Source organism: Aedes aegypti, chromosome 2, assembly GCF_002204515.2.
Source record: "Aedes aegypti strain LVP_AGWG chromosome 2, AaegL5.0 Primary Assembly, whole genome shotgun sequence".
NCBI lineage: Eukaryota > Metazoa > Arthropoda > Insecta > Diptera > Culicidae > Aedes > Aedes aegypti.
In genome coordinates, this window is record NC_035108.1 from 129,196,383 (window position 1) to 129,219,406 (window position 23,024).

The following is a 23,024-nucleotide window of genomic DNA, read 5'->3' on the forward strand; positions in this document are numbered from 1 at the left end:
CACACAAAAAACTCTGTCCAGCCACCAGAAGACGCCGCACGAAGGACTGTGTATAGGGGAACACATCCATCCTTCGTCAGTATCGGATGGTGACTGAGACACACTGACCCTCTTTGTAGGCTGTTGCCTCACACGACACATATACATGGCAAAATGAACCACCGCACACCAATGGACTTCGATATGGATATGGATTGGACCAACGGCAGCACTCTCCTCTACCTGCTCGGTATGAGAGAAATAGCAATAAGAACTAGGATATAAATAGATTCTGTATATATGATCCTCGGCATAGTAGTGGCCAAATGCACGGAATGCCTAACAAAAAAAAAAAAAAAATACAAATTTTCTCAATTCTCGAAAACAATTGAAAAAGTTTTGTAAAAATTATTAATATAAAAGTTACAAATAGGTTGAATTTTGACATAAAAAATACACCAGGACACAAAAGTGATATAACAGAACAACTACGCGTCGTAGCATCTTGGTGTCTTCAGTGCATTTGTTCATTGCGTGATAAGGACCAAATGCACTGAAGACACCGAAATGATACGACGCATAGCTTGTCTGATACATTACTTTTCGTCTTGGTGCATTTTTTATGTCAAAATTCAACCTATCTGTAACTTTTGAATCAATAGTTTTCACACATCTTTTCCAAAAGTTTTCGAAAATTGAGGAAATTTGTAGTTCGTCACAAGAAAAAAAATAAAAGAATCGATTGAGAAACGGCGGAGATTTAGTTTTCTGAAGTTGACGATTTTGTATGGGAAAACGGCTTTGGTTCATTTGATATGTCCGATACTGTAAATGCATTTTGTGATTGCTCTTTGAAATTCTCAACATGAATTTTCAATTATTGTAGGAATTCCGAAAAAGGGAGATAATTCCTTAAGAAATGCTAAAATAATCTCCTGCAGGAGAGAACATCTTCAAGAATCTCTGAAGGAACTTCTAGACTCACGACGAAGTCTGCGTGCATACATGTATGCAGGAAATTTTTTGCAGGATCGTAGAAAAACGATCATTTTGACTCAAGAGTAACTTTTGAAAATGGCCTAAACATTTTTGCATGCAACTTATTTGATAAATTCTAACTGTTGATTTTAGAGAAAAATGTTCTATGAAGAAGTTGTAGTGGACCGTTTTTACTACAAGGAAAAAATATACACTGAAAACTATTTTATAATATTTCATGAAAAATTCAAAAAATAAACTTAAACTTTAAATTATACCTAAAACCTCTTTTTCAATATTTTTAAAATTTTCGCCATATGATCGTGACACTAAACAGATGTTTGGGACAAAGTTTCATGATGGAGAAAGAAGAACAACAGTTTGCCAATCTTCAAAATTTTGTCAAAATAAATACGTTTTGATAATACTACAGTCAACTCTCCCTTACTCGATATTATGTATCTCGATATATCCCCTAACTCGATGGAATGCGCGGTCCCTTCAATATAGTATGCTTTGATACCTCTGTAAGTCGATACCTCTCTAACTCGATGCTATCTGTTTTAGTTTCCCATAAGAGTTTTCCTCTCTAACTCGATATTTTCATGAATAGTTCCAAATGTGCTCCAAATGTTAATAAATATCATGAATTAGTATATTATGATTAAATGGATAGTAAAATTAAGGTTTACTGCTCATTTCTAGGTGATAAAATTTTCAATTTTTGCAAAACGGTCTAAAAGTGGCACTTAAGTAAATGTGGTAAAATTGTATTTTTTTACCTTAAAATTACTATTTGTGTTTTGTCAAAATAATGAAAAGCTTCAAATTTGAAAAATATGTGTTCTGTATCTCGATATCTCCCTAACTCGATGGTCCCTCCAATATCGAGTAAGGGAGAGTTTACTGTATAAGAATCTTTAAATTTGTCTGAACCATAATGATTATGTTGATCACTTCTCTAGAAGTAGCCATTTTCAAATTATCTAAGGTTCAATGCAAAAAAAAATATAAATCTTATCATAAAAAAAATTAAAAAAAAAATTGCGATTCTCCATCAAAGAAAATAAGTGAGAAGAGAAGAAGAAAGAAATATGGTCTTGACTCTCGACAAAGAATCGCGAACAGCTAATGAGAATGGTCTTTATTTGATATACCATGCCCACACAGTTACGGATCACCCACAGTGACGGATCACTTTGGCGTTTAACATCGGATAACTCACTCAAAAACATAAACAATGACGTAAAACATATTTTCCCCATGTTATACTATTTGTCTTCTACCATTTGTAATGTTAAGCACTACATTCAACCGCTAAATAACGGTGTATTTGACAAATGTTTAGTTGGTACCACACAGCTATCATTATATGGTCGTTTTCTGTAAGAAGTGCCGTCAGCATTCATAACCTCCCACAGGTGGTGAAATTCAAATGTTATAGCATAAACCATGCTCGTACGCTTCAATTAAGTATGAATTCACCTTTGGAAAACATTTTTCTTGATTGATGATTCTAAATACCGAATATTAGCACTTCTAACTAGTGATCCATAATATGGATCAGGAAATGATTGTTTACCACGGTTATGGATCATTTCCAATGAATGTAGATTTCTGCCATTTTAAGCATTGGATTCGACATTTTCATACAATCGCACTAAGGATAAAACTAATAAAACATCAAGGTTTGTAAATTTCATATTTTTAGCAGATGAAAATGGATGGAAAAGTTGATGTGGAGCGAAAACAGTTCATTTCTCAGTTACTACAACGCAGTTTCACAAAATAAGGGCATTTTCCCCTTGTTTACAGCTCTAACACTGCTAATTTTTGCAGTAATATGTGACACATTGTTAACTTTCGCCAAATCAAGCAATACAGATGCATTGAGTTGAAAATCTTTTGATTTTGCGCACTGATCCGTAATATGTCACAATTTGATCCATAATATGAAAATTGATCCATAATATGGTTTTCAGAAACCGATACAATTTTTAATTTCTATGCAATCCTATGTAAATATTACACTCAAAACAGTTTACTAACCGAAGTTCCAATTTGAAACGATTCAATTCATGCATTTAAATTACAATTTCACGTTTTCCATGTCGTTTTATTGAATTTTATAGGTTGGACTCCACACTATTTGATCCATAACTGTGGGGTCATGGTATAAATAATTTTTTTTGCATTATACTTGACATAATTCGAAAATGGCTACTGCTAGAGAAGTTATCCAGATAATCATTATGGTTTAGAATCATTGCAAAATTATCATAGTATCATCAGCATCATTTTGACAAAAAAAATCAAAATTAAAGAATAAGAGTTCTGTGATTGACCGATTTGACATGGAATTCATTTATTCAATGATTCCCAAGATTTTTCCTTTTCACGGTTCTGAATCGTGTCAAAAAACTTGTTCAAAAATGACCCAATGAGTTGAGTATAGTAGTATGACGCCTATGAGTATGAAGAACTTAGAGTTAGTAATTAAGTTTGCACTGTAGCATGGAAATGCTTATTCAGAAATAAAATCAACGGAAACCCTTATGGTTGGAGCAGAAAAGTGAAAAAAATGTATTTCATCGGAAAACCAAAGGAAGATCTATGAGATTATCTCCAAGGCTCTTAGGTAAACATATTTTGACGTTATATAGCAGAGAATACAAATTGAATCTTTCTAGAAGTTTTTCAATGAGTCGTGCTGTTTTACCCCATCAGTGCGTATTGGACCATTTCTCCCTACATGCTAGTAAATGAGTTCGTATACCTTTTAACCTTGCTAATGACTGATAATAACGTTAGCCGTGAAATATGAAGGCGCATGATATGTGAAAGTCGTTCCTATGATGGGCTCCAGAAAAACTTGCGGTCAAACACTATTCGAATGTACCGTAAACCGGTAGTCCTCTATGAGCTTGAGCTTTGGAGTATGTTCGATGAGAACCTGTAAGCTCTTGAGATTTTCGAACGCCGAGTGCTAAGGACCATTTTCAACAGTTTGCAGGAGAACAGTGTGGGTCGACGGCTTTGACTAATGAAGATGTAAAATGTCTCTTTTATTACTGCATCAAAATTAGAGTTATGCTTTCGCGAATAGTAATATTTTATTCAATACGGATTTACAGTCTTGGCATGATCACTTCACACTTTTCGTTGTCTTAATTGTACTTCTTCAGCTTGCTGTAACTGTATCCTATTCCGTGGTAGCCGCCTTCGAATCCACCTCCCATACCTCCTCCCACTCCACCTCCCATTCCACCTCCCATTCCACCTCCGCCGATGTTCTTCACCTTGGCTTCAAAACCGTTCTTTCCATCAGCGTAGTATTCAACGATTCGCTTCGATCCATCCGCTTCATCCAGGGTGTACTCTCCCTTGACGACATCTCCATCGCGCATCTCCCATTGGCTCTTGTGATCACCAGTGTGGATGTCTTTCACTCCATATTCGAACTTGTACTTCGGATACGAGTAGTAGTCCTCACCACCTTCCTTCCATCCTCCTCCCTGAAAATGTAGATCACTTATTAGATACTTTGAGGAATTTATCGAGGAATCAAAAATTACCATTCCACTGTCGATCATGCCGCCGCCCATTCCGCCTCCCATCTCCATACCACCTCCCATTCCACCTCCCATTCCGCCGCCCATTCCTCCCTGCATACCGCCATACCACTTGTACGGGATATGTTTCACTTCACTGACGAATCCATGATGCTCGTAAGCCAAAGCAGCACCCAGCAGGGCGATGGCCACCACAGATGTCTTGAACATTCTGCTACACTTGATACTCTTTGCTAACCTTCTACAAAGAACTGAATTCACTAAACTGATACCCTTGCCTCGGGGGGCTCGACTTTAAATAGTAACAATTTGAACAATTCTAATAATTTGACTTGCTAAGTTCGGATTCGTTTCCATTCCGATCGGCGAATGGATGGATCCAATATCCTTCCCCATATTGAATTTTTCCCACGGTAGACAGTAACTGATTACGAAGTCCATTTGGCCACCTGTCAGGGTGACTTTATTGATCAATTTAATTAGACGTCAGCGGATTCGGTTGTCTGCAAATAGTGATAGCATAGAGTCACGCCTCACTGAACTAGAACTCAGTCATATTAGGGTGCCCTCATTTTCTCTATCAAAACAAATTTCGTTCGAATCAACTGTAGGGTTGTATGAAAGTTGAGAATTCACCAAACATATCGGAACACACACATTTTCAGATTTTTTTCGGGTTAATTTACCGAGAAGGAAAAAGGAATCTCAAGGTTGCCCAAAAATAGCCAATATGATTATAGTAGTATCAAGCTTCAACGACTTAGCTCAGTAATGAATTCAACTGATTTGGAATGTAATCTTTGGTTTGATTAACACATGACCACAATTTGTTGATAAAACTCTTGTTTATTGGACCAAGGAAACGAAAAACTAGCTACACCCTACTATTAACCCAGTGCACTGCATTCAACTGCATAAACCGCCAACGCAAACAAAAAATCGAACCAATTCACTGTACGAAGCGTGTAGGTGGGTATGCAAGATTATGATCGCACTAATTTTGCGCTTTCCTGCATATGATAGCATAGCCAATCGAACCGTTAAAATCATCGTTAAATTATGCGCTACGCCCTTGCGGACTTGCATCATGCAAACAAAAAACGATATTGGAAAACGGTGATGGATGATCGGTCAGAACCTTTTTTTTGTGGCGACGATTTGGTGAAACTTTTTTGTTTGTTCTATTATAAAATACTGATGGAAACGGTGAGCGGACATCAGTTAATCGGTTACCGTGGAGCTGTGAATAGAGGTTTCACTGAATTAAAATGTTCAAATTTGTTTTGGCGGGGTTTGCCTTGGTGGCGGTGGCCAGTGCCTTCGAGGAACATGGATTCGTTAGCGAAGTGAAGCATATCCCGTACAAGTGGTACGGTGGTATGCAGGGAGGAATCGGCGGTGGCATGGGAGGAATGGGTGGTGGAATTGGCGGTGGAATGGTGAGTTTAACCATATGCTTATAGTTTTAGGAGGAACTAATTAGTAATTTACATCCTCAGGAAGGAGGATGGAAGGAAGGTGGTGAGGACTACTACTCGTATCCGAAGTACAAGTTCGAATATGGAGTGAAGGACATCCACACCGGTGATCACAAGAGCCAATGGGAGATGCGTGATGGAGATGTCGTCAAGGGTGAATACACTCTGGATGAAGCTGATGGATCGAAGCGTATCGTTGAATACTACGCTGACGGAAAGAACGGTTTTGAAGCCAAGGTCAAGAACATCGGCGGAGGCGGTATGGGAGGAGGAATGGGAGGTGGCATGGGAGGAGGATTCGAAGGCGGCTACCACGGAATGGGATATAGCTACAGCAAGCTGAAGAAGTACAATTGATGCGATTAGAATTTATGTTGACTGACTGAAATGTGATACGCTAATCTGATACAAATACACTAGTATGCACCTAATCGAAGTCATGTTTTTTTATTTGTTAGAGTATTGAAATGATAACATCTTATAGTACAGAATCAAAAATAGGAAATATTTCCGACATTTTCTGTGGATGAACTATTTAGAAACACAAATGCAAAGCGATTGTTAAAAACAAGGCTAAACATTGGAATTGCTTTTTGATAGAATACTAAGGCAACCAAAAAGGCGAGAGAAAAAATGAAAAAGGGTAGGGATGTTCAAAAATAAAAATTATAAACATCAAAAACCAAAATTCATAGATTTGCGAATAAAAATAAATCATTGGCCAAAACGATTTTATATAACTAAAAATGATATTTAGATTGAAAATAAAAATTTGGGAATTAGAGGGTTAACTTTTATATTATGTCAGTAACATAGAAGCCAAAGATTATCAAATCAACAGCCACAGTCATTGAAATTCAAAATTGGTATAACATACATAATATATTTCTCTAGCATTGTAATCATTCAATAAAATGATAAAAATGATAAAACATGTATACACTTGGCTCCAGTAGAACATATTCACTCTTTTTCATTGCAGCTACTTAGTTTTGATCGAATCTAATCACAATCAGTTGTTATGGTTTCATTGTAATATATGTGCTAGTGGTGTTGACAGATGCCTATCCGTAGTGAAAACCTTTGATATAATTTGAATACTTACTGCTATATAATATTCAAATAGTGACGACTATGTATCCATATTTTTATTCAACTTACCTGCAATGAAAAGAGAAATGTAGAAAGAATGAATTATTAGTAAATAATGAGCATGTTGGGAAATAAGGGAAAGAATATTATTATTCGATCTTGGCAGTTTTGGAGAATATCTAAGCATCAAAAGATCAAAGATCAACCAATGGAGCATACACTTAGTAGTTGCAATTCTGTGCTCAAACATGTCGCGCGTCGTTCACTCAAAGAAATGAAAAAGCGCCGCGGATCGTTAGTAGTGTTTGATCTTTTGATCGCGTCGCTTGCTCTTGCGTGGACGAATGATGATCACTTGTTCGGCGTTCAATGCGATTATCGAATTATTTCGCGAATCCGGTTAGGCGTGATTATATCATGGATCGCATCACCAAACATTGGTGACTCCCAGATTTCTACCTTATCCCACTAAGCCAATATCCTTTCCATGACAACCGTGGAGAGGCAGAGGTGATCTCGGTCTCTAGTAACAACGGTAGTCACACTAACATTCATTCCCTTCCCCGATGACCGTAAGGACGTGGCCAGCGCCTTTATTGACTGAAAATTAAGCGATTTGTGTACATTGAAGAATGGTAAGCTAATCCCAAACCCCATTCATTAATTCCCTGTGCAACTTCGGTTGTTCTGGTCAATCACGGAGTAGCAACTACGAATTGTACGGTCATCTATGCTTGCTTATGCTTATGCTTTATTTTTTTAACTTACACTATTATTGATATTTGTAGATTGATAACGGCGCTGGTTACGTCCTTATGTCCATCAGGGGAGAGGAAAGAATGTTAATTAGATAGCCGCTGTTACAACAACACCGGAGAATCTCCTGCATTCCATAGCTTGTGGTTTGTTAGTGATGGATGAGGTATTCGAAAGTAAGACTACCACTGTGGTAAGTGGTTAAGTCGATTAATTCAATTCTAGCGATAGATAGAACTGATGATGTTTTATGTCATTGTCAAGAATGGCGGTAGAATGTTACAATTATGAGAAAGGGACAAACCTGGGATTGAACACATGACCTCCTGCTTAAAAAACAGAAGCGATAGCCGCTACACTACCAACCTCATCAGATTTGAAGAATATCTCAAAATAGTCACAAAAAAGTACACTCGATTTTGTTTTTGCAAGGATTTTTTTTTACACGGCCGTGCAAAAAAAAATTCCATACATTTTTTTTGCCTAAACCTTATTTGTGTATGAAACGTGGAGCAATGGTGTTACTTTTTTTGCACGGTTTTTGAAAATTTGAACTAAAAACTTTTTGTTTGCACGGTAGGGGGGCTGGGGGCAAGAAGGACACCTTAAGATATATAGGTTCAAATCATGGTTGATTAGCACAATTTTTGAAGATTATTCCAGTGTAGGGGCAAGCTCACCTCTTGTTCTAAATGATATTATGGATAGATTTCAAAAATATAAGAAACACATGATGATTTGAGATTTTTGAAAATGTCCCTTCTTATGAGGTTTTTAAACGAGGCACGGGGCAAGAGTGCCACTCGTATGGGGCAAGAAGACCACCAGAGCAAAATGCCAGAAATTTTGAATATTATTATTTCCCCGCCTAAACGATAAATTCTAGAGTAAGTAAAGATAAAAACTGAGGGATATAAGTTGACTTATAGTTAAAAATTTTTTTTTTTCGAAATTAATTTAGTTCTCATCTTATTTGATTGAAACAATAATAGTAAAAATTGTCAGAAACCATTTTGAATGTCCAAGATGGTTTGTTTTGATTTTATTTAGTAGAAAACATTGATTTAATGCAATAATAAACAAGAAAAACAAAAGTTCATTTGATTTTATATGCGGTGTCCCTCTTGCCCCATATGACATACTGTTTTTATATATGTAAAACATAATGTCAAAAGGACTTTTTCTAAAAAAAATCCTCACAGCTATATTAAACAATTGAAAATCATCAATACTGTGCGGAAAAATCAATATGTTTTGTATTTATTGGGAGTCAAACCTTGTTTTCCAGTCTTACATTCTTATAATATTTCGCATTTTTCGCGTTGGTGAGTTAAAGACATTTTTCTAATTTTTTGTACTAGACATTTTTAACTGTAATATTTACACAACCCTCAATTAGTACTCAATTTATTCTTATCCTGAGTTTAACATCAAAAAATTGATTTGAACTACGTGAAATTAGAGGTGGCACTATTGCCCCGGGTGTCGCTCTTGCCCCATGCCCCCCTACGCATCCCCGTGCAAAAACAGAATCGGGTGTAATTGGTTCTAAAGTACGACAATTGAAAAATAAATATATACATTGAAATATTTGCATTATTATCGAATGTTCATAGAATTATGTGAAGGTCAAAGGTTAGAGAAAATGTGAGAAACATAATTTCTTGATTGATAGAAATTTCTATCCTTCATCCTAATCCTTCATACATTCCCTAGTCCCGTTATAACGTCCGCGTCTTGAAAGCAAATTGTGTATGGGCTCGACTCTTGTCTAGTCCAGGATCTTGTCGTAATTGAAATCGTGTGTGCCACACAATATACGAATGCAAAATGGCAGCTATGGGAAAGGACTGTGTCAACTGTGGGTACGCTTGTGTAACACTAAGCTGGTAAGTAGGATCTGCCTCAAATGGGTTGTAATGCCCAGAAGATAAAATAGGAGAAAAATCGACTGTACCCGATTTGCTGCTTTTTTTTGTGTGTGGTGTACACATATAACTAGGTACTATTACTTTCATCAGAGATTGTCCCTTCTTTATATTGAAGGCTGTTGTTCATAGTTTTCTGGTGGAGAATATTGTTGTCTATTGTATTGTTGGAGAATATTGTTGTCTATTGCTGCTGTTGTTTTTAAGTATATGTATCTTTTTTATTTAATTAATATGCTGTTCTTCTAAGTCATATCATTTCAGTAAATAATGTTATTATTGCTGAAAATATTCTCAGTGGATATTCTTCCTTCTTTATATCATAGGCTGTTCTTCATAGTTTTACTATCAACTCTACTGCAAATGAAAGCTGTTTAAATAATCTCAAGTTTTATGCCGTTCTTTCGGGTTAAAATGTTATACTACATTTTGCATTGTAGTTGTAAATGTTTTACCTTCTAACTTGCCTCTGAATAATTATATGGATCCCGAAAAGTTGTAAGACAGATCTGACCAACTGTGTTGGTTCTTATTCGACAAGTTTTTGGTACGTTTGCAAAACTAATCTAAATTTCACCTCAAATGAAAATTTGGTTATTATATCTGACTGATTCATTTATAAAAAATCGAATTTATGTCAATCTTTTTGCAGGCTTGTAATTTATTGAAAACCAGCAAACAATGTTGGCTGAGAAGGGAAGAAAAATGTTCTCACAACACTAAATTTATGAACCAGCTCTGAGTGGTAATGTACACCAAGAACATAATCAGAAAATCATAGCTGAAGATGGTATTACCAATCATGTTGATTGTTAGATTAAAGTTATGTACGATATTTCCAGAGAATTATAACACATACAAATTAAATTTACTCACGAGAACAAACAACTTTAAACACTTTGAGCATCTCAAAAATAACTGATAATTTAGAAAAATGGGTTGAAAGGCATTTTAGAATGACACCAATGATCACTTGTATATCTTACGACTTCTCCATTCTAAAATTTACTAATGGGAGAAATAGCCATTTTTGACACCCACCCTTCTGGAACAGTTTGTGTTTCCATATTGTAAATGTTTTATGATCTGTAACATCTCAAGGACACCCAGTCACCTCATTCTGCGTTATGTAAATCATCAGTGGGCCTCAAATGTTTTCCAATCAAAAACTTATCAAGTGGCATACATACCGTTTTGACTCATATTCCGAACACTTAAGGGCATCAGTGACTTCAAATGCATCTGATAGGCATAAATTAGCTGATTTTCGTGAAAATTTGAATTGCTTTACAAAGCCCAACTGTTGGCTGTTAAATTTGCTGATAAAATTGTTTATTTAAACTTGTTTATTATTGTTTTAACGTAAAAGTTTGGATCAACATTTTGATTCAAATGCCGAACACTGGGTTCATTCTGTCTCATATTCCGAACACCTTGATTCAAATTCCGAACAGCACGGATAAATCATATTCAAATGAATAATTTCGCAAATGAAATCACCTGAGCTAGTTCTACTGGTCTCGAACTAGAGAATCACCACTACTCCCGAGGTATAAAATAGATTTAAAGACGTTAAAATTTAATTGCAATTGACTGCCATTTTCTTGTTATTTGGTGACATATTTTAGCGAAACATTTCAACCAAATCGCCATACAAAAACCGAGTGTTCGGAATATGAGTCTGTTCGGAATTTGAGACAAAACGGTAAGTAGTTTTATGCCAAACGTCCATTAAGCCTAAAGTATTTTTATTTTATGCAAATCGTCTGTTATGTCTAATGTCTTTATGTCTAACGTCCATTATGCCTAACATCCTTCTGCCTTACGTCCTTAGGCCTAACGTCTTTATGCCTAATGGGGTATACTCGTTCATTATTAGGGTGATTCAAATGTATAACATGTTTGAAACTCCAATCTCCCATATGCTCTTCATCATCCTTACCATGAAACGAGTGTTCTTTGAAATATTCAGCTGATTTAAAGGTGGCTCAGAACACTATTTTTATGGCAAGGAGGGTAAGAAACATATAGGAGATTGGATTTTCAAACATTTTTAAATTTTGAATTGCCCTATTCATTATGCATCTAATCCCCACTAAATGCTATCAGTGTTTATTTTTTTTTTTGCTGTTCAGTATAGAAACCTTAGGTCATGGAAATATTCTACATGTGTGTTGATTCAAAACCTTGTAAGAATGGTTCGTAATTAATTCTCTTCAAGAAATATCGTCAAACTCAAAACATTATAGTGGTGTTTGGTGGGACTCTCATGATCATTACTACAACTGTGAGGTAGATACATGAGATTTTGCCAAAAACAAACCCGTCATAGGCCGACTCGTGGCTTTTTCTAGTTTTACAAATTACATTCAATCTAACTAAGAATCCATTAAAAACTGCAACTTGCATCCAGGTATTTTTTAAGGAATTTATCAGGGGATGATAAATAGAGCTGTTTAAACAACAACAAAGTTAGGAACTCTTATTTCCACTAAAAAGTGGCCCTAATACGTTAAATGTATATGTAAGGACTGTTCATTTATAAAGTGGACACCTTGTACATTCAATATCTTTTTAATTCATTCATGAAATAGCAATCGGTTTTCTGTACATCATTCGCCTAGTATTGTACAATATTATAATAAAAAAAAAAAAAACAAAAAAAATTCACAATAATCAGGCACAATGCTTAGAACAGTAGATTCTTGGAGGTTATCAAAAACAATGATTATTGGAAATATGCTGGAAAAATCAACAATCTAAGGTAGGTGTACCGGTTATGGACATAATAGTTTCCTATTTCGCCATATGTAATAATTTGATTATTTTCAAATTTGTTATCATTCTGTATGTTTTAGTAATTTGATATCAAATGAATCTATAAGTTAAAACATTCAAAAATATTCAAAATGTGAAAGTTTTGGAGAAAACACATATGACCAAATAAGGAACCACTATAGCCATAACTGGTACACTTTCCTTATATATTAATATTTTCTAAAAACGCTTGTTCTTCAAAAGCAACATCAATCAGAAGCGTGGAGAAAAATATCAAGTTATTTTTGGAGCAACAATTTTCCAGATGTAATAAAATTAATGTTTCATTGATTTTCGTAAAGAAAAATATTTTAAATTTCAATGGAACTGATATAAGAAGAATGTTAAGATTTTAAGTAGGGAAAGTGTACCAGTTATGGCCATAGTGGTTCCCTATTTGGCCATATGTGACATTTTGATAACATTTACATTTAAAATCTTTTCGAATGTTTTAACATCAAGATATATCTTAAATCTAACTACTACAATAAACAAAAATTTTCAAAATTTAAAGACATTTAAGTAATCACGTATGGCGAAATAGGGAACCACTATGTCCATAACTGGTACACCTACCCTACGTCCTGATGGACGCTATAATACAGTAATATTATAAAAAATAGCTTACGCCTTCATAGAGTTGCTTATTTGGTCTTCACGTCACATTTAAAGCACAATAGAAAAACAAATGCTTAATTTCCAGAAGATCTACCAAAGCACAATGACAACCATCAACTTGGAAACACTGCTGTAATGAAATCGAATTTATTTTCCATGTATTGTTTTTATAATGTGTTATTCATTACCCATATCATCTAAACCTATTTTTAACACGATTTTCATCTTACTTTTTTGCTAGGATTAAAAGGATGGTGTTCAAGCAAATTTGGACATAAGGGATAAATCACTAGAATGACCTAATGCCAGAGAAAAGTGGAATTAATTATTAATTATTTCCAATTATTGATTTATTTTAGAGCGCTACGCTTAGCATTATGATAAAGAACTCCAATATACAATTTTTTCATAAAAATAAGGATTTTTGTAATGCAAAAAATAATGCTTAACTTTGACGAATTATTTAGTTCTTCAACCAAAAGCATTTTGTAAGATTTCATATTTTCATAACTTTGTAGAAAAATAGTTGAACGATGTACAGAAAACCGATTACGATTTTCACAATATGTAAAAAAGGTATAACAAAAACAAAGTGTCCACTTTATAAAATGAACCATCCTTATAATACCGGCAAAATTTTATATTTGCATACAGTCAAACAAGTGGTGAATCACAATTTAAGTGAAACAAAGATGGGCCTTCCTCATACTCAGGGCTGTATTATGGGGGGTGAGGGAGTCATGGTCCCGGGCCTCCACATTTTTGGGGTCCCCACAAATCACGACTTCTTCTTCTTCTAGGCATTACGTCCGCACTGGGACAGAGCCTGCTTCTTCGAAAAAACGGGATTGGACGGAACGTTGTTTGTACGGGACGTTTCAAGACGTTTTTCGTCAGCCTACTTGACGGCTAGACAAAGTTTGCCGGGGTCACTAATTTTAAATAATTTCGAAATGATTGCTTCGTATTGAGGTATAGGTATTTTTTTTTTCAGATACACTATTCCTGAGGGCATGTCCTACGAAAGGAGGCCAAGGGCTAGGGTTGTGGCGCGGAAAGAGCCCCTCGATGATCCCCTCCAGCATCTCTGGAGATTGCTCTGTAGGAGCCATTGCACCTCTTCTCATAGCCATAACGATCCTGTAGGCATCGCACCACGGATTCGCGTTGGCACTCTGACAGAGTTCCTCAAAGCAGGCCTTTTTGCTTGCCCTTATCTCGGACTCCAGCACGACTTTGACAGCGGTAAACACCACCCGTCGTTCTTCACGCTCCTCATCGGTACGTGCTCGCTGCATCCACCGCCTGGCCCGTAGGCAGGCACGGCGCAGGTTCGCAATCGCTTGAGTCCACCAGTACGTCGGTGTTCTCCCATTCCTAGGGTGGACTTGCCTAGGCATGGTCGCATCGCATGCACGCGAGAGCACCGCTACCAGTTCGTCCCCGCTTAGGCCGAGTAGGTTATGATCACGGCGGAGCGCCTCTCTAAGTACATCGTCATTGAAGTACGATGTCTTCCACCTACGAGGGCTTGGCCTTGACCTAGTCGCTTCCTCTACTCGCTGCCTGCTATTGTTGTAGTCAATACTGTAGCAAACTGCCAGGTGGTTGCTGTGAGTATAGGCATTGGCATCCCTCCAGTTCGAACTACTCGTTAGGCCAGGACTACAAAAAGTAACGTCGTTAATCGACTCCGCTCCGTTTCGGCTAAAGGTACTTTTGGTACCAACATTAGCCAGATCGACATCTAGCACGGCCAGTGCCTCTAGCAGGATTTGACCCCGCTGGTTCGTGATACGGCTTCCCCATTCCACGGCCCAGGCATTGAAGTCACCCGCTATTAATACTTGCCTTCGCCCTGTCAACACGGTCGTCATACAGTCCAGCATCTGCGTGAACCACTCGGTCGACCAACTCGGAGGCGCATAGCAGCTACAGAACAGCTACGAAATCCTCGTAGGTAGTAGACCCCAACTTCTGGACGGGGTATTTACCCGTCGTCCATATCGCCGCCATTTTTCCGGATCCATCCACGACCCAGTTGCCGTTGCCGGTGGGTACTCGGTATGGGTCCGATATGATGGCGATATCCGCCCCCCACTCAGCAACTGCCTGATACAGCAATTGCTGAGCTGCGTCACAGTGGTTCAGGTTCAGCAGCGTTACCTGCTTTGTGACTTTTAATTTATGGCTCTTTTGAAGGTCGGGCACCTTGAGCCTCCAGTTGGATGCTTGTTGTTCACGGACTTCCCGGAACAAATCAAGCACTTTGGAGAGTTCTTGCAGCCTAGTGCCTTATGACCTTCCTCACCACATCGTCTACACAACTTGGTCCTTAAGCAGATCACCGGTTGCTCGTGTATGGTCAACGAGTATACTGACCAACCCACCTTGATCTTTCCTACCTTAGCGGACTTATTAGCGTCCGCCACAGGTAGCTGTACTAAGGCCACCTGAGTTCCTGCCAGACCTTTCCGTAGCCGAACGGCAGCGGTAGCCACCTGTACCTCGCACTGTTGCCGCAGTGCCGTGACGAGCTCTTTTGCGTCAGTGATCTCGTCAAGATTCATCACCTTCAGAGTCACTGCCTGCGTTAGAGCCCTCACCTCGACACCCTCGCCAAGGACCTCTTCCGCCAAGCTTTTGTAGGCGGCGCCCTTGCACTCCTTGTCGCGCTTAAGCTCGAGGATCATTTCACCTGTACGAATGCGTCTGACACTGCGTACGTCGGCTCCTAGATCTGCGAGCTTCGCGTCGCTGCGCATCGCTTTCAAGACTTCCGAGTACTTGGACTCTTCCGTCTTGATGATGATCGCATCAATAACCGTTAAATAAATCCGTTATCCAATCAACTCACTCCATTCCCATACGACATGTTCGATACACTCACTGCAAATACAGACATTGGTTTTCATTTTCAAGAACCAAATACGGAAGATATCCTCGTTTAAGGTTTTGAGCCCTTTCAAAAACCTCTTCAATTCTCCATTTCTTCAAATGCTTGTAAACACGTAAAAATATCGCCGCCTTCGAGAATGATACCGGGTTAAATTATTTTTTAATTCGTCATTATTTGAAAATATTCAAGAAAAAAAAACAAGCATAAATATTTTTATTTTTTTTATTTCCATTGCACTTTAATACACTAATCACTAGAATCAACTATTTTCCAAACTCTAATCCCGATCCCAGATCATTGAATCCCCCAACCGGTCCGGATTGCCCATAGTAATGATGATGGTGATGAACTTCAGGCCTCTCGTCCCCATAGTGGTCATGATCGTAATCCTCGTCGTAGTCCGGTTCCTCGTGATGATGATGGTGCGGAGCGTTATGCTTGTAGTCCCCAACTGATCCCGGCGAGTATTGGATGTTCACCGGACGGATCTGCTTGCCACCGAATGCTGCAGGGGAAAATCCACCTAATCCACTGTCTCCACCACCTCTTCCGAGGTTGAGTACGAAATTGTTCCTCCGCAGTTTGATTGCTCCATGTGCAACTCCCAGGGTGATCAGGAGAATGAGAATAGTGAATTTATTACCCATTTTAGTTCTAGCAAAGGACTCTGATGAAGCAGTCTAATCGCAGCAACAGCAAACAATTAAATAACTCTAGTGATAAGCAACATTTTAACTTTTATAAAAAAAAAAATGAAATTTCATATACTCAACAAACGATCATTGAATGAACTTTTCACCTTCATAATTGATAAAGTTATTGATTTGTGTTGCGCATATTGACGATTACGCAAAATGAAGTTGTAAGACAAAGGCCACGAGAAAGTACAACGATAAACCATTAGGCATGATCTGTGCATGACGATTCTTACACTGCTTCTCATCAGTAGAAGCAGCGATTTCCTAAATATTAATTTATTTGTAAGGAAAATCCGTTACTATTTCTATAATCTTTTTGATGCGAATTTGAGTATAAGTTTTAAAACGACAAACTCCAAACTCCAAACTATTATAACTAATATGAACGCCAACCCCTACGACCACACCCAACAACTTGCAACATTCAACCAAAGCAAACGCACTTTTACGCATGGAAGCGCAGAAACGATGTGCGTGCAAATGAAATTAAAGTTCAATGATAAATGAAGAAGCAATACCCATGTTTTAGCCATGCTTACACGTCCAGTACACGATGCTGAAGGCTAAGGTCTTTTTCCGATTTTTCATACATTTCATTTACAATTAAAACCCTCCGCCATGCCAACGAACCAATTTAGTTTAATTTAATCGATTGTAAAAGCATAAACTTCAGCTCTGATCAACCACAAGAAAATGGTTAATGTAACGTCAATTGCAATTCTGCTGTTAGCGGTGGTGGCGAATGCATACGGAAGGATAAACCTGCGAAGGAACAACGTTGCAGTCAATGTTGGTTTCCAGCTGCCAGGTGCACGACTTCTGGGAGCGCTCGCCAAACTTCCATTTAGCGTCCAATACGTACCCGATGGGTTGCAAGCCCCTCCTCCGCCATTACACCACCCACATGGCCCAGAGGGTGGAGAACATGCGCACCCAGATGAGCGGGGAGTTCATCACCATCATCATTATCATGGATTGGAAGAAGCAGCACTGCAACATAGCATCGGACCTGAGTTTGGTGGATTTGGAAACGAAGTGGGATACAATGAAGTGTACCGAAGATAACGCGGTGTTGTAGTGTTAATGAGATGAAAAGAATTGATGGTTGAAAAATGTACAAATAAAATATGTCTCAGCGAAAAAATCAGTGAGCGATATGAATCAAACTGAATAGAAGCATCTATTGTTTATTTCTGGTGAAGAAGAGCGGTAACAATGCATAACCGTTTTTAATTTCTGACGAAATAAGGTGATAATTATCGCACAGCACTGTTTTGATGTCGTAAGAATTTTGAAGTTCACTGCCCGAGCAGATGGAAATTGCCACTGAATAGCAAACTAAGGTATTTCAAACCATTCAATTTCCAATACTTACAACCTGAATGAGATATGAATGATCCCTGCATAAGAGGTCAAATACCTCAAATAATATCTTATGAATATTCTACTAACACGAAACTGGTAATAAAATTAGGTATTGTAGTATTTGAATAATACATAATGGATTTTCATATAGAAGTGAAATTTCAATAATAGTTCAATATCTCAAGCAGTCGTCAATATCAATGAAGTATTTTTGATTGATTTAATTTTTTTTAAATACCATTATAATACCAAATTTAGGTATTAACTACTGAACAATACCTAATTATGGTATGATACAAACATATGGTATGCAAAGATTATTGCGGGTTATTTGTTCCTCCTTGGGTGGCGGTGACCTTGTTAACCTCGAAATTACTATCATTTGACGTTTTATAAGATTAAAATCAGATCATAGATAACACAGCAGAACAAAAATAAACTTTGTGCGTTTGTGAAAGTTCAAATTATGTGTCTCCACTAGATTTGGGATTGCTGAATCCGTTTCCAATTTCAGAAAAGCTCCAGCACGTCAAAATTTATTTTACTACAGGTCGTCAAAGTTGTATAAAATACTGATATTATTGATGTTTAAAGGAAATTTTAACAATGATTTATGGTTTGGTTTGGTAAATCAATCCACCGAGCGTGCAAACTAAGACTTAAAATTTGTATGAAGCTCAATTTGATATCAAATTAATAGCATTTTAAAAATCGCTTACAGCTTCCATCCAAATTTCGACGTATCTTTCATATGGCCAAATACAATACTTTTCCAAATCATCCAGAACCGTTTTAGTAACGAAAATGTTAAAAAATTCGTTGATTTATATTCTTCAGTACCAAAACATTGATTTCTGTGTGTTCTAAGCAGAAAAATCAGCTTACATAAGATTTCTTTAAGATTTTCACCATACAATTCGTAGTTGCTACTCCGTGATTGACCAGAATAATCAAAGTTGCACTAATAACCAACAGACAGAGCTTGGTAGTAGCTTACCATCTTCAGAGTGCAATTTCGAGAATCTCAAACCTTAAATTACTTAACCTTAAACCAGAGATACCTCTGCATCTTCATGGTTGTCACAAGAGGGAGTTATTATTAGTGGAAAGAGAAAAGAAGCTACACAATCAGAATTGACCTTGTTGAGTGATGCGATTCATGTAACTTCAAGAAGTCATTCATTTAGATAGATGAAAACTAACAATAGTTATTTCTGCAACAAGTTGCAAAATGATGATTTTTGCAGCGCGAGTTGTACATTTATTCAACGAGGCTCGCCGAGTTGGATAAATACAACAAGCGCTGAAAAATTCGAGTTACAAATTTTCACGATTCAATCCATATTCTATTTATCTGATTTCGACGACGGACCAGGTAAGACGCCGTATCTACAGCAACCTTCACGAACACAAGGTGACCTGATTCTAGATCAGAATGGCTCCCAGGGCTCCCTTTAGTCTGATACAAAGCGCCAAATGATTGCAGAACCAGAAGCATTGTCGAACTAGTCATTGAGATTCACCGGACAGTTCAATAAATGGCGTATGAAGAGACGCAGATATTTAGTTGGTGACTCCCAGAACAGAACTGAAAAGTGCTACTTTTCAGCATCGAAAAGAGTGCTGAAAAGTAGCACTTTTCAGTATTATTTTTATTGTCTGGAAAAGTAGACCGTTATGTGGTTAATTTTCCTACTTCATATCAGGCTTATATTCAACGTAATGGCAAAAATATATATCGACACCTCTGGTGACGAACAATACAAAAAATGAATCAATTTAGCAGTGATGCATTTGAACGCGTTTAGTTTGCGTTCCAGTTCAATTTATTGAACGCAGTGATCAAGTAGTCTTGAACATTGTATAGTTCAAAAATATGGACTGGTGCGAGCCGAAAAATTAACCCAGATTATTTAGGCTGATTATGATAAAAAACTATGTCAAAATATGATTTTAGTATTCAAAACACCATGGACAGTATGGTTTCTCTAATCATGAAAATTTACATCGATCAATTCATTCATTGCCCACTAGTGTGGGACAAAATTTAGATTCTCGCTCCAATCCACTTTTTGGATTGCATTTAGGTCCTATAACAACTGTGCAAAATTTCAGCTCGATCGGAGAAACTATATTTTAGCGCCAGCCGTTCAAAGTTTGTATGGGATTTACTATGGGAAAACTTACTTTTGCAAAGAAAAATCGCCAGAGGTCGCCCATTGAACTCTATAAAAATTCTGAACCCAGACATTGATATGTATTTTTACGATGAAGAATATTGCCGAAGACTGCGACACAATCCGACACTTGTGAAAAAAGTTATTCAATGAAAACCTATTGGCAACGCGACGTTGATTAACCCGTAAAGGAATAACAATAACAACAAAATCGGGCAAAACTTCCGAATAGTCTATGTTCTATAACTTTTTTCACAAGCATCAGATTGCTTTGCGGTCTTCGGCAATGTTGTTCATCGTAGAAATACCTATCGAGATCTATGTTCAGAATTTTTATAGAGGTCAATGGGCGGCCTCTGGCGATTTTTCTTTGCAAAAGTAAGTTTTCCCATAGTAAATCCCATACAAACTTTGAACGGCTGGCGCTTAAATATAGTTTCTTCGATCGAGCTGTAATTTTGCACAGTTGTTATGGGACCTAAATGCAATCCAAAAAGTGGACTGGAGCGAGAATCTAAATTTTTCATATAATTGTGTCCCAGGCTATTGCCCACGTAAGAGCTCCGATGTTAGTTCCAAATTAAACGAGCCGTTCTTGAGCAGCGGCTGGTTTTTGCTCGGAAGTTCAATGTCTACTACGTTCTCGTGCGAATTTGACTCGGGTTCCATTCATTTTTGGCTCGCGTTCAGTTCAAAATGCATCACAGCAAAATAGTATTATATACCGTTTTGATTCATATTACGGACAGCTTCAAATTCCGGACACTCTACTTTGTATGGGAAACATTTCACGCGAAATTTTTCAATTTTTGTCATTCAAAAGTTCTCACTTTCGAGGCTCATTTTATTAAGTATTTTTCATAGATATCTATGAAAATTTATGATGTCCAGTTGCCTCAGACGTCTCTTCAGTGGATTGACGATTTCAATTAATGATTTGATTTTTCCAATTATGATTTTCACGAGCTGTCCGGAATTTGAATCAAAACGTCCGGAATATGGGACAAATGTAAGGAAGCGTCCGGAATAAGAATCATGAAAAGTGCACACATTTCTATTTTTTCAAAATTATTCATGTTGCGGAATCAAAATATTCACTCACCATTCGAAAGTTAAGTGATTTAGAGACTCGATAACGCGGAGGAATCCTACAGATTAAATAATTTTATATGCTTTTTGGTGGTTAATACTCCACTGAGGGCTTAAGTGTCCGTAATATGAATCAAAACGGTACCAGGCTGTAAAGAAAACGTCGACGCGTATTGTGTCGAACCATTCAGAGTTGCTTTTTTTCATTAAAAACAAGAGCTAATATATAAGTTTTTAAATATAAAAAATATGATATATAGCATGCCGACACTTGGAGCGACGAGCCAGTCACTGTTTTTAAACAAATCCTGAAAAAAAGGTTGTCCCAAAAAAGAGGAGAATAGTCAAATTTTACTAATTAGACATAGTATCATGAAACGAGCTCACCAATTGATAGTCCATTGTCGACTGGTCAGAGACTTTCAATTTCGTCAGCAACACGCCTAATACAGGAGCTAAATAAACGAAAAAAATACCACCATAGCAAACACAGCTCGTGTTATATTAAAGCACTGCCCTACAAAACGCGCGTAATCCAAGAACAGAAGAAAAACGAGACGCAAAACCGATTTTTTTGCACGGGCCTTCTCGAAACACTCCATATCTCCTTACATAAATAATGACAAAAAACTTGCACGTATCGCAAGTCCATTTCCGTTAGTGTGAAGCAGTGCCCAGTGCTGCCCAGTGCCCAGTGCATTGAAAAGGCAAATAAACAGCTATGAAATCATAATAAGCTATGTTTTAATAGAAATACCTAAAGTTTCACATACACTGGTTTCACATGACGCAGAGTATTTGTCTTATCCAACTTTTAACGAGCGCTAATGGCTGCCGCAAGCAGGCTCGCTTTCTGGTAGGGATCGGTCGATTTGACGTATGGCTTTGGCCTCTCAGTATAAAAAGAAACAAGCCAAACGTCAAATTGACCGATCCCTACCAGATTGCGATAAGAGAAGCTAATAAAATTAAAAAGCTCGTCTTCTTTACCATTCAAAGGAAGAACATTTCAATTTGAAATGCTCAAAAAATAATTGAATACGTTAAATAAACGTAAGCCAATTTGTATGGTTTCAAAATCAAACGAAGACATTTCAGGGATTAAACAAAGTACACTTATGTTGAGATTTTTTCTTGCATTCTGTCATAGTTACCGTAATCCGGGGTAACATTGATCATTTTTTTGAATATTTCTTAAATATTTCGTTCGAAACTGCAAATCTTGCAAATTTCATATTTTTAAAACAAGTACTGCCACCAATAGCTCGTGACTATGTACTGTATTTTGTTTTTTGAATGATTTAAGCTTGTTTATAAAAATGTTTTAAGCGATTTTTTGATATAGCTGATATGGGGTAACATTGATCACCTATGTAAACAATGTTCGGTAATATTGAAAATGTCGTTACTTACTTAAATCATGGCCCCGAAGCCGAATGTGAAGGCCAAACGCTAACAAGTCATTTACTTTTTGAGTTATTTTAAAATTAAAAACACCTCGAACCACGGAATACGCCTAAAGGTAGGCAATTTCCTAAGGTATTTCTACATTCTTGACAGTAATTCGTTAATGTTGGC

The 23,024-nt window shown here is 37.3% G+C and overlaps 2 protein-coding genes across 8 annotated transcripts in view; one reads left to right on the forward strand and one right to left on the reverse strand.

Moving 5' to 3' along the window:
- Nucleotides 1-23,024, reverse strand: part of LOC5565828 (protein alan shepard) — a 765,716-nt gene that overhangs the window by 668,699 nt on the left and 73,993 nt on the right. The gene's annotated exons all lie outside the window — the stretch shown is intronic.
- Nucleotides 5,295-6,654, forward strand: LOC5579504 (adult-specific cuticular protein ACP-20). The gene is made up of 2 exons (XM_001647752.2): nt 5,295-5,968; nt 6,029-6,654. The coding sequence occupies exons 1-2, from the start codon at nt 5,798-5,800 to the stop codon at nt 6,362-6,364; spliced, it is 507 nt and encodes a 168-aa protein (XP_001647802.2). The 5' UTR covers nt 5,295-5,797; the 3' UTR covers nt 6,365-6,654.

Bases quoted from the DNA above. Each gene is read 5' to 3' on its own strand.
- LOC5579504 (XM_001647752.2), top strand. From the start codon at position 5,798: ATGTTCAAATTTGTTTTGGCGGGGTTTGCCTTGGTGGCGGTGGCCAGT. The intron at 5,969-6,028 runs GTGAGTTTAACC...TTACATCCTCAG, and splicing joins GTGGAATTGGCGGTGGAATG to GAAGGAGGATGGAAGGAAGG.